The following is an 11,012-nucleotide window of genomic DNA, read 5'->3' as shown; positions in this document are numbered from 1 at the left end:
TCCCTGTGGGTTCCTTCCACGTCCCTGGGGTTGCAAAGCAAGAGCAGTGTTGAACTTCACCTTACGATGTCTCTATGATTTGTAGGAAATGGAGGAGGGGTGAGAGGGAACAGGCTTTGACCTCCACACACATTTTCCAGCCCCTTAGCATCTAGAAGAATATACCCCTCTGCACTTGTGCTTCCTGATACCCTGGACTGGGGGGGGGGGGGGGGGGGGGGGCTACAACCTAAAATGCTCCCAGCCCTCCAAATTCAGCTGCTGTTTCGGTAAAGCCCTGCCACTGCTTTGTGCTGGGAGAGGCTGGGGAGCAGAAGAGATGAAGGAGATGACAAGTGAATTCTTGCTTATTTTTTGGGAATGCTAGGCTATGCTAGTGCTGCTGCTGCTAGAAGATCTTACATTTACGCACAGCTGGAAAGGGGAAACAATCACCTCAGCTGGCACCGATCAGCATCCTTCCGAGGGCTTAACATCCCATTGCCCCAGCTCCAAGGCCAGTCCGGGAATGGCTGTCATAGCTAGTAGATGCTGAGGTGGTGCCACTACTTCCTACACCCTTGGCACTGTAGGCTTTTTATTTTGGGATTGTCCAGGGGAAGAAAAGGGCTTGTGACTGAATTGGGTTGGCTGGCTGTCACCAAGCGCCCGTTTAATTTGTTCCCTGTACATGCTGGCATGGAGCAAAGCCCCGTTGTACCCACAGAAGTGCACGTTCTCCAGATGTTTCCTCTTCCATCCTTAAATGCCTACAAGGGACCCACAGGCTGCACGTCCACAGTGTATGTGTCGCTTTAAACTGTGACTCCCCTTAGAAAAGCAACAACCTGAAAAAATGGCACCCACAGCCAGCGTGCGCTGTGCCTGCCGCCTGGGTTGGACCTGGTGCCTTCCAGGGGTGCTGGTGCATGAGGATCTGAGTCCCCTCACTTTGGGTGCCGCCGAGCGAGCAGCGCCTTCCAGCCTTGCTTCTGCTGGGCCCGACGCCGTCGGAGCTGGCAGCGGGAAGGAGACCGGCTCCGGTGCCGTTGGGCATTGGCTGCAGGCTCCGCGGGGGACAGTAAGACACGCGGGTCTGCCCGGGACAGCAGGGTGGCAGGCTGGTGCTGCTGCCCGACCCGGGCGCGCCGTGCGGGAGGGAGTTACCCGCGGGCCGCGGGCGCTGCAGGGCTGCGCCCTCCCAGGGCGGATCACAGACACCGGCGGCCCCCGGGCCCGCCGAGAGCCGCCGCGGGGGGGCGGGGCCCGCGCCACGTGCGGAAGGCGCGCCACGCCCCAGACTGCGTGCCATTGGAAGGCGTCGCCGCCAATCAGCACTCAGGGCTCGCCCCGCGTGACACAGCCCGCCGGCCCCTACGGGGCGGTGGGAAAGGACTTTGAAGGACGACCGCCGCGGCCAGTCAGACGGGGGGGCGGGGCTTGGGGCGGCGGCCAATCGATTGTGAGGGTGGCCGTTCCGTCGTTGGTCTTCCTGTGTCAGCGGCGAATCAGTACCTGGGTGGGCGGGGCATTAACCGGAAGTTCAGTTGGGTGTGGGTCACCTCCGGGCCCGGGAAGGTGCGGGGCGGGGGCTGCGGCTTGGGGGTTCCGTGGGGCGAGGGTCCCGTGGGGGGGGCGGGGACCCGGTCCGTGTGGCCTTCTTGGCTAGGGCGGCTTGCTTTCAGGGCCTGGAGGAGGGAGCTGGGCCCCCTTAGCGGGACTGTCCTGCCTTCTGGTGCTGGAGGAGCAATGAGGGCTCCCGTGACTTAGGAGTGGCCTTCCCTACAGGGCTGGGGGGCTGAGGGGGGAACTCTGTGTCTGGAGGGCCCTATTCCACTGGTGGGAGCTGCTGGGACCCTCTGGCTACAGGAATCAAGCCCCATGGTATCGGGGGAATGGGGATCCCGTGGCTGGGGGGCCTGCCCTGTGCGTCGGAAAGAACAGGCCCGGGGGGAGGGCTCTGCTCTGTAGGGCTGTGGGAAATGCGAACCCTGTGCCTGCCTCATAGAAATAGGGAGGAATCTGGGGTCTGTATCTGGGGGCTCCAGGGTGGGTGGGACCTACAGCAGTGTGGCTGAAGCTGCAGTGGGCTGGCAAGGGCTGGGCTTAGGGGGAGTAAGCACTCCTGTTCGATGCCCCATGTGTTTCTGTCTAGGGCAGGTCCTGGCTTGGGGGCTGCGCTGCTGAGAGGACTGTGAATGAGGCACTGCTGCAGTGGGACTGGCCATGAGGTGCACCCACCCCACATGCCTCCTCCTCTTTCCACAGATGGCCCAGAGGCTGGTGCTCCGGCAGCTGCTGTCCCTTACCTCCAGGACACTGCCTCCCCAGGGCCCCCTGGCACCCCACGGTAGGGCCTTCGGCACCTCAGCAGCCTGCAGAAGCACCTTCAATGTGCAGGACGGCAGTGACTTCCAGGACCGGGTGGTGAACAACCCCAAACCCGTTGTGGTGGACTTCCATGCACAGTAAGTTCCCACACACACAGCTCTTGAGCCTCTTTCTGCCATCAAACATGTAGGTGTGTCCCCTGCTGCTTTCCTGACACAGTGGCATTCCGGGTGCACTGGGGATGTGAAGGCTTCCCAAGCTGTGGAGCTGCCACATCTGATGTGAAAAGGTGCTTCTGCCTCTATGGTGCAATCCGTAGAGATTTAACTGATTGGGTTGCACCACTGTGGGCATAGCTACACCCTGCAGGAGTGTAGAACACTAGTGCCTGGAAGGCACTCCCCAGGGCAGCATGGCTGCACCTCCCAAATGCTTGGGTGTCACCCTGGTGCTGGCATTGAATCATCCTGCAAAAGACACCTCAAGATAAAATCTCTGATGCCTCCCTTTTTTAACTTTGTGGATTAAACTTCCTCTTAAAAACACTAAATGATGTTAAAGAGCCATGGAAGAATACTGCGCTTGGTGTACCCTTGCACCATCATGTTGCATCTTTCAGGTTTTCTTACACTGCATGCTCTTGAGGCACGGATCTTGACAGCAAATGCCTTTATGTATTAATAATAGCCACTGATACCAACAGCAGCATTTGTTATCAATAAAAAAGTTGTCATTCTCTTGCTAGTACAAATATTCCTAGATGTTATCTGCTGGATTAACAATACTGATTATCTTTGTTTTCTCAAATATTTTCACAGACCCACAGTGCTGTCATGTGAGCCTGTTGTGGCTGATTCTGGGCAAACAGTATGAAACAGCCCAACAACTTCTGCTCTAAATAGACCAAACTGACAAACCAAAATGAATGTTAATTGGGATCATCCAGGGAGGAGAGGACAAATGATTGAAAGCCTGAAACCTGGTACAGAGGGAGGCTAAAGAGGAACAAAGTTTTCCAGAGCTTCAGTTGTTTTTTTTTAAAAGGGCACTTGGAGCTTTAATTTATGTTTTCCTTGAACTGAGTTCATACTATGCTAATGTGCAGTCAGAGGATGTAGGGGATGTTTTCTGTGTACAGGGCCTTGCAGTCTGCTGTTACTGCACCTGGGCTTGGAATAGGTGGTCTCTCTTTGAACAGATGTGATGCCTCTGTAAGTTTTGCAGCTAAAGGGGAGTTTCTGTAAACCCTGTGGTGAGTGTGGAGGGGATGTCTGTGATTTGATAATTGGCATAAACCAATTTGAGTGTGGGCTGTGACCCCCACACCTGGCAGGAGCACTTGCTCTAGGGCAATTTTGTGGTCAGCAGGGTCACAGCTTTGCACATACACACCAGTGAGGATGCAAAGCAGGGTAGGGATGAACAGCTAAGAAGAGGAGGCAGGAGGACCACCAAGGCTGGCAGAGCAGACTGTGGTATGATCAAAATGACATCAAAATGCTTACCGCAAATGCTGAATGGTGACCTCTTCTACTCAGCTCCCACCACCACAGGAACACACAGATAAAAACCCTTTGACAGCTCTGTTGTGAGGGAAACGTTTTTCTAAATCATGGTTTGGGAATGGTATTCCCAACCTGGTTCTTGAATGGAACAGCAGTGGTGGTAAAGGCACTGGTGTACCAGCAAGCCTTCCACAGCTGCTGCTGTGCTTACCTCCTCTGATGTCCCCTCTCCTCTTTCTCTGTCAGGTGGTGTGGCCCCTGCAAGATCCTAGGCCCCAGGTTAGAGAAGATGGTGGCCAAGCAGGAGGGGAAGGTGCTGATGGCGAAAGTGGACATTGACGATCACACAGACCTTGCTATTGAGTACGAGGTAGGAGCCAGAAGAGTGCGGACTTTATTTTGCTGGTAGTGCAAAGAAGGTCCTTCCCTGGGGAGAGGTGTGCCTGCGTGGCGGTGGTGGTGGTGGTGAGGAGAAGCCCAGTGCCTACCAGTTCCTGACCCCTTGGGTCACTTGTGAGTAGGTGGATTTCACTGCTTGGCTTTTCTTGCTCATGCTCAGCATCCCCGCATCTAATTTTGCAGAAAGGTGTCCTCTGAGCCTTGCAGGCATCTGTCAACATAAATGCTTGCTTGGTGTTGAGGAGCCTGCAGCATATACACAGTGTTTTACTGTGTGCATGGGCTGCTCAGGTGCAGGGCAGGAACATGAAGTAGCAAGCCCCAGTCTGCTCTGCTCTTGAATGTTGTTCTTAATGCAGCCAGCCTGTTCCTCTCTTTCCCTTCCTTGTTCAAGATTTCTTGCTGGGTTTTGTTGGGACAGGTAGGAGCCAAGTTGGAGAGCACACATGAGCAACAGGAGCATTCATCCCGCTCTTGACAAGCACAGACCTTGGTGCTTACACTAGTTTTTTACGCGTCTGTTGGGTGTGTACCCTGCAGTGCCTTGCTCCCAGGAAGGAGCAGAGTGACTGGAGAAGGCCATGGCTTTGGTTTACATGATTTATGTATTTTTGCCCTGTGTCAATGAATAGGTTAGTTTAAGAAACACAAAAAATTCTCTGACAACTGTGCTCACCTCCGTTGTCTCTCGTTGTAAACAACTCAGTCTATGGAGCCAGGGCATCCTGCTGCTGTGTTTTACAGGGAGGAAAGTGCTTAATTTTCACTTGTATATCATGCGGATGGAGCTACTCCCCCTCTGCAGATGAAGTCCTGCTCCCAGGGTGGAGGTTCAACAGGAAGCTCCTCAAGTTGCCCAGCAAAGTGTGAACCATCTCCTGAGCAAGCTGTCATTTTACTGAGTCTGGAGGAGACACTGTGCTGTTCCCACACCCTGCCGAGCCAGAAGAAGAAGGAAGTGGAAACAGCTTGTTGCCTCCCACTCTTTCCCGAGGAGACCTTTCTGCCTGTGCTGTGGTGGAGTGTCCACCCAGCTGGCACCCACAATCGTGCCTTGCAGCTTCCGCAAGATGAGCATGGGAGCCTCCAGTGCTCTGGCAGATATGCCCCGGGCCAAGGAAGATGGCTGCTGGCTCCTGAGCAGTGCTCAGCGTGTGGCAAGCCTGAAGGCTGCATAGCACAAGGGTGCTGGTAAGAAGTTGAAGACATGTGAGATTGTTTCAGTGGTGGTCAGAAAGTGGGTAAATCCTAATAGATGTAGTCAAAGCTCTGGTAGCAACAACCCTAAGGAGAAAAGGAGAAGAAAATATAGAGATGATTAGCTCAACACTTGTATTGTTCCAAGCCTTCCAGAAGATTGAATTAGTTGTGATTACAAGAGGATAATATCAGATGACTGGAAAACGGCAGAGTGTGTGCATGTGAATAAAGGTCTTTTAAACAGAGGCTGAAAATTCCCCAAGTTGTGCAGGTTTGATGATAGGCTGCTTGTACTCTCCCACTGGCTGGTGAGTGAGCAGCTGCACAGCCTTCAGTGTACACGCATTTGTCTGCAGGGTCCCTGTTTTGCAGCCCTGGTGACGTAGGTGCAGGCAGGACTGAGGCTGCAGGCAAGGGCCAGCTTCCAGCAACTCATTCTAGAGCCTTATATACAAACATGATGAAGTTCTTGTTTAGCAGGAGGGTCTGGAGGTCGTTGCTGCCTCCTCTGCTGTCAGAGTGATGTGTTTATCTGGTCTTGGCTATTATCCTCATGGCTAAACCCCCACCCCTAGGCAGTGTCTGAGAGTAGGGTAGCTGCAGATGGTTAGGTGTAAAGGAGAAATTTTTGCTTTGATCTTTATAGTTTGGGGCATCTTTTTTAAGGCAGAAGTTTGGTTCACGTGCTGAGCACGCGCTTGGTTTTGCTCGTCTTCTTTCTGGGAAGTTGCCACTTAAGGAGATGTGAGCATAAGGGCTGATGGGAAGACACTAAATCGAGATCAAAGAGGGACCAAAGGTAGTGTTTAGGAGAGATCAGGAAAACCAGAGGTGGTATTTGGGAGGGATCAGGAAGGATTTGCTTTAAAGCCATTCCATTGGGGATCAGATGTCTGCAGGCTGAGAAAGTTTTTCTTCTGGGGGTTCTCGGTGTCTGTGCCGCCCCCACAACTCCTCCACTAGCTGCCCGGAAGTCTTCATCCATGTTTATTCCCCTGCCCACACACGCAGCCCCCCGCTTGCTGCCCGATTGCACAAGCTCCTCTTCAGCAGCCTCCTTGGTGCAGGGGGAGGCAGGACTAGGGGGAGACACCCCCTGGAAGAGCCAAGGAATGCAGTCACATTCCTTCACACGGGCTGCCGTCCGCCCTTGGCTCCCGGCTGTCCCGGCTTAGCACTAAGCGGGGATGCATTTCCTGCGACTAGAAACTACCCTGGCGCCTTTCCCTGTCCGGTTATGCACAGCACAGAAGTTCTTTCTCTGGGGATTCCTCTTTATATCTAACACCTTTCATCTCTGGTTGAGGCTTTTCTCTACTGCTCCAGCCCGCTCCTGACCTCTCTCACCCCGAAAGCAGAAGGGGAGAAGGAATACTTTTTTGTTTAATCTGCTGTCTCTTGAAATTCTTTAGATTCATCTCTTGCCTTGGCCCATTGCCTGCATGTGTGGCCACTGGGAAAGGGCAGCCCCTTCTCCGGCTGCTGCGAGTGGGCAGCTCAGGAGAGCTGCTGGATACAGGGACAGTCATTCATCGGCGGAGCTCAGCCGTCTGTTACACCTTGTTCTGAAGTCTGGGTGAAATCCTTCCCTGTGCTGCACTGTGTGGCATCCAAGCTTGTATAAAATCCCAGTTTCAGATGGGAGAGAATTCCCTTAGTACGGATGCTGCCAGGAATAGCCTGGATGGTTGCATATAGCTGTAGTCAGCACTGATCAAAAGCAGCCTGACTTTTTCTCTAGAAATGCCTTGAGAGAGGAGGAGGGTTTGTTTAGATTCAGGGCAGATGGGACCAAAAAAAAAAAGAAGAGGAAAAAAAGTCCGCAACTTTGTGTTCTAGAAATTCCCATGACATTTGCTTCTCAAGCAGCAAAAAAAAAGTACGTGCTCCATTAATGAGCTGCCCTTGCTGCAGCTAGAAGGAAGGAAGCTGTCGGAAGTGTTGTTTTCTGGGCAGAGGCAAGTTTCTCAGTGCCTTCTGTTCTCACCCAGCTCTGCAGTGCCAGCCCCAGATCGGCCACACGTGCCTGGGGTTTGCTCACCAACACGAAAAGGGGAAGCTCATGGGTGCACTGGTCACCGTGCAGAGCCTTGTAACTCTGTGTTAGCCGTTCATAGTGCTTCAAAGAGTCAACCGTTCCCTACCCCAGGCTGTAACGGCCTGATGCTTGGACTTGCTGGTTGGGCATGTTGGTTTTTTGAATGGAGCTGGGGCAACTCCGCTCATTATTAACCCACTTTGCAAATTAGAGGGAGGCGCAGTGGAGGTTTGCCCTTCTTAGGGAGGAAGAGACCAGCTGAGTGCAGCAGTGCTGGTACCGTTAAAATCACAAGGGAGCCTGTTGACGGCACCGTCGCCAGCGCCGGGGCCGAGACCTCTGGACACGCTGCCACCAGTCACTAGGAGGAGCTGAAGATCGTGCGATGCGGCAGCCCCGGCGCTCCTGTCCCTTCGGATGAGACTGCACAAGGCCTGGAGGACAGACTGCGGGGAGCCACGCCGGACTGGCCAGCTGGGACCGGGTGGGAAGAGAAGCACAAAATGTCCCTTTCATCTTCAGGCTCCCGATGGGAGAAAAGCCAGCCCTCTGGCGGGTTTCCCAAGGAAGGATTTGCAGATGCTTGCTGGCAGTAGGGGCGGGGGGGGGGGGGGGGGCAGTGCATGTGAGAAGGCCCTGCAGGCTGGCAGGGACGCGGAAGGCAAGAAGAGGACAGGACTTGTTTTGGGGGTGCGAGCTTTGCAGAGATAAGGGCACCAAAGCTGTGGGGTCAGAAACATGACCAGATGTCACTGCAGCTCTCTGAGCTTTGGTTGCTTCTTCTCTGCCATGTCCCTGGGGTCTCTTCTGTCGCTGGTCAGCTGGCAAGTCCCTGGGGAGCGTAGTCATTTCCACTGCTGTCCTCTTGGATAATTCTCAGAAAACTTTGTCCTGGGCTAAAAAAGCAGCATCCAGAGCAGCGCAGCTGCCTACTGGCTCTGGGCAGAGGGACTTTTTCACTTCTTACCTAATCATCAGGGATCTGCAGTGGACAGCCACTGGTGTGTGACCACCTAAACCACTGGAGACAGTAGTAGAAAAGGAAAGATGGGTTGGAGGACGTTGTGGTAGGACGGAGCAGGAAATCTGCCTGTGCAGTGATCAGGGCGGGGACCTTCCTCCAGCTCCAGTCCTGTTTGAAGAAGAACATGGGTAGAGTTTGATACCAACCTGGCCATAAGACGTCCAAAGGTTGTCATGTCTGAGAGATGTCCTGGTAAAAGACTGGGTTGGTTTGTTTGCTTATGACATGACAAAAGGGAAGGAGAAGAGGAATTTGTACTGGGGCAGGGGGGAAAGCTTTGCCTTGCTGTTTTTATATTAGCTTTGGTTTTGTCTTTAAAATGTTGGGTCTTTTTTAAACTTGGAAAGCTGCTCAGCCTTGACTTAGTGCCGCATAAGTCGGTGCAGAGATGAGTCCACAGAGAGAGGAGGAACATAGATCTCAGCTGGCCTGTGTTCTGCAAGCAGACACGTTACCCTTGAGCTGTATGCTCAGCTCCCTTATAGCTGCTTCTGTAGAGCCCCGTTTGGGGCCACCAAGGTGCAACTAGGCTCCCTGCAGCCTCTGCTCACCTGTGTCTCCCTGTTTCTCTTGCTCCCAGGTGTCAGCAGTGCCAACTGTGCTGGCTATGAAGAATGGAGATGTTGTGGATAAGTTTGTGGGGATAAAGGATGAGGATCAGCTGGAGGCATTCCTCAAGAAACTCATTGGAGCCTGAATTAGAAGGGTGACTGTACCTCTGTCTCTGGACACGTCCGCATTGTGCATTCCTTGCCTGAGAGAGCTGAGGGGCATGTGAACTGGCTGCCTTGTACAGCCTGGGGGTTTTTTCTGTTTTGGGGTATTTAGGAGATGGACAGTGCTGTTACTCTTCCCTCCCACTCCCACTTCTCTTGAGCAGCAGTAGTTGTAAAGGGTGCTGAGGAGTGGGGCTGCTTTTTCTCAAAATGGGGAATACGGCTGGAGTTAGGAGCCTGTGTTTTATCAGAAAAGAGCTGACGTGCAAAGCTGCAGTTAAGAGCAGGAATGTTTTTCTCTTTGCCTAGCATCTGATAGCCCAGAGCAGAGGGCAGCTGCTCCCTGCAAGATGTGGGTACATACCTGCCCTGGGTGGGTTTGTTTAAAGCTGAGAATGCCTCTGCCTTGTCTGTGAAATCTGTCTCTTTGTCCTTCTCCTCGTGTTGCTGCAACAGGTACAACTCCACTAATCCATGGGCTCCCATCATAATTTTATAAGAGGAAATAGAAAACAGAAGTATTTTATGGATCTCCTTTTGTATGTCTGTAATGAAGATAACTTTATTGGTCACTGCTGTCTAGCTGGAGAATAAAACTTGATTCTCAGAAATCGCAGGGAAGTCCCTTGTCTGTCCAGAAAGGTGAGAGGGGGTATCAGCAGCACACTGGCTGGTTTCTGCTGATGAGTTGGGAGAACACAGGTTATGACTTGATCCCTGCTAAAAGGATATGTGCTGAAAAACAAACAAGTGGATTACTTTCACAGGGCTTCCAGTGCTGCTTCTAGGACTCCCTCTGGGTGCTGCTGGATCCCGGAGGAAGGACTGTTCTCCCGTGCACAGAGGAATAGTGGCTCACTGCACACAAGGAACCTGAGCTGTGCTCGCTCCCCCCATGCTTTTCTCGCTCTTTTCCTGCCCGAGGAGCCTGAGACCCTCCCTTTCCCTTGTGTAAATGATTAAATCTGCTCATGCAGGTAAGCCCTGTTAAAAGGCAGTTTTTTGACTTTAATTACCCTGACCTTTAGACTAAGGGAGGCAGCTGTGTGCTCCTATCGCAAGCAGCCTTCGGCCCTTCCCATCTCTTCCTCCTCCTCCCTATATACACCTGTTACCAGTCAGCCTGGCTACTAAGTGCTCCCAGTCTCCTCATCTGCTTGTAGGTAGAGTACAGCACCACGGCTGGTGCCTGCTGTAATGCTTCGTTCCAGTGTACTTACCTAAAGCTGCACAAGAACATTGTAAGTGCTTAATAACTATGGACAAGCTGGTTGTGTTTTTTTTTATTTTTTCCTTCCCAGCTTCTGTTTCCTTCAGTCACTCTTACATCTGCTTTGGCTCTGCTCCATTTCACCTCCCTGCCATAAGCTGTTACAAGCCACGAGGCAATTTTTTTCTGCACCTTTGCAGTAACTATTTATGACCCTTGAAGGAGCAGAGGTGTGGCAGTCCAAGTTCTGCATGTCTTGCTGCAACTGCAGTGCTGCAGGTATCACTACTCCCACCTGTTTCCATCACCCCCAGGGCCTGGGCAGCAGCACAAGGTGGTGCTGGTCCCCAGAAATGGGTACATCCCGGTTGAGGCTGGGCTATCTCACCACTGGTGTGCTGCTAGAGGTAATGTCACTTGGATGTAATTTGGTAAGGAACTGTTACTATCAGTAAAACCTGGCATTTTATTTTATGTGGGAGACCACAGAAGCTGTGCTGCTCGTGTCCTGCTCATGTTTCAGGCAAGGCCATTTCCCCTGCCGTTGCAGTGTTCCTGCTCTGTAAACACTTCTAGTAAAGGCTGTCTCCATTTTCCTGCATGAGCAGGA

At 52.8% G+C, this 11,012-nt stretch overlaps 1 protein-coding gene across 2 annotated transcripts; it reads left to right on the top strand.

Moving 5' to 3' along the window:
- The first annotated feature begins 1,456 nt into the window (after nt 1–1,456).
- Nucleotides 1,457–9,803, top strand: TXN2 (thioredoxin 2). 2 transcript variants are annotated; one of them, XM_040594487.1, is made up of 4 exons: nt 1,457–1,557; nt 2,248–2,447; nt 4,062–4,185; nt 9,057–9,803. In XM_040594487.1, exons 2-4 carry the CDS (start codon nt 2,248–2,250, stop codon nt 9,171–9,173), a joined length of 441 nt encoding a protein of 146 aa, XP_040450421.1. In that variant the 5' UTR covers nt 1,457–1,557; the 3' UTR covers nt 9,174–9,803. The 2 variants fall into 2 exon arrangements, with proteins under 2 accessions (XP_040450421.1, XP_040450420.1); XM_040594486.1 differs by lacking the exon at nt 1,457–1,557 and adding an exon at nt 1,643–1,863.
- Nucleotides 9,804–11,012: the final 1,209 nt, after the last annotated feature.

Source organism: Falco naumanni, chromosome 5 (genome assembly GCF_017639655.2).
Source record: "Falco naumanni isolate bFalNau1 chromosome 5, bFalNau1.pat, whole genome shotgun sequence".
NCBI lineage: Eukaryota > Metazoa > Chordata > Aves > Falconiformes > Falconidae > Falco > Falco naumanni.
The sequence above is the reverse complement of the archived record's forward strand: the minus strand, read 5'-3'. Positions and strand labels throughout refer to the sequence as shown.

Excerpts from the sequence above, each read along its gene's own strand:
- TXN2 (XM_040594486.1), top strand. Across the intron at positions 2,448-4,061 it reads GTGGTGGACTTCCATGCACA|GTGGTGTGGCCCCTGCAAGA; the intron begins GTAAGTTCCCAC and ends TTTCTCTGTCAG. Across the intron at positions 4,186-9,056 it reads ACCTTGCTATTGAGTACGAG|GTGTCAGCAGTGCCAACTGT; the intron begins GTAGGAGCCAGA and ends TCTTGCTCCCAG.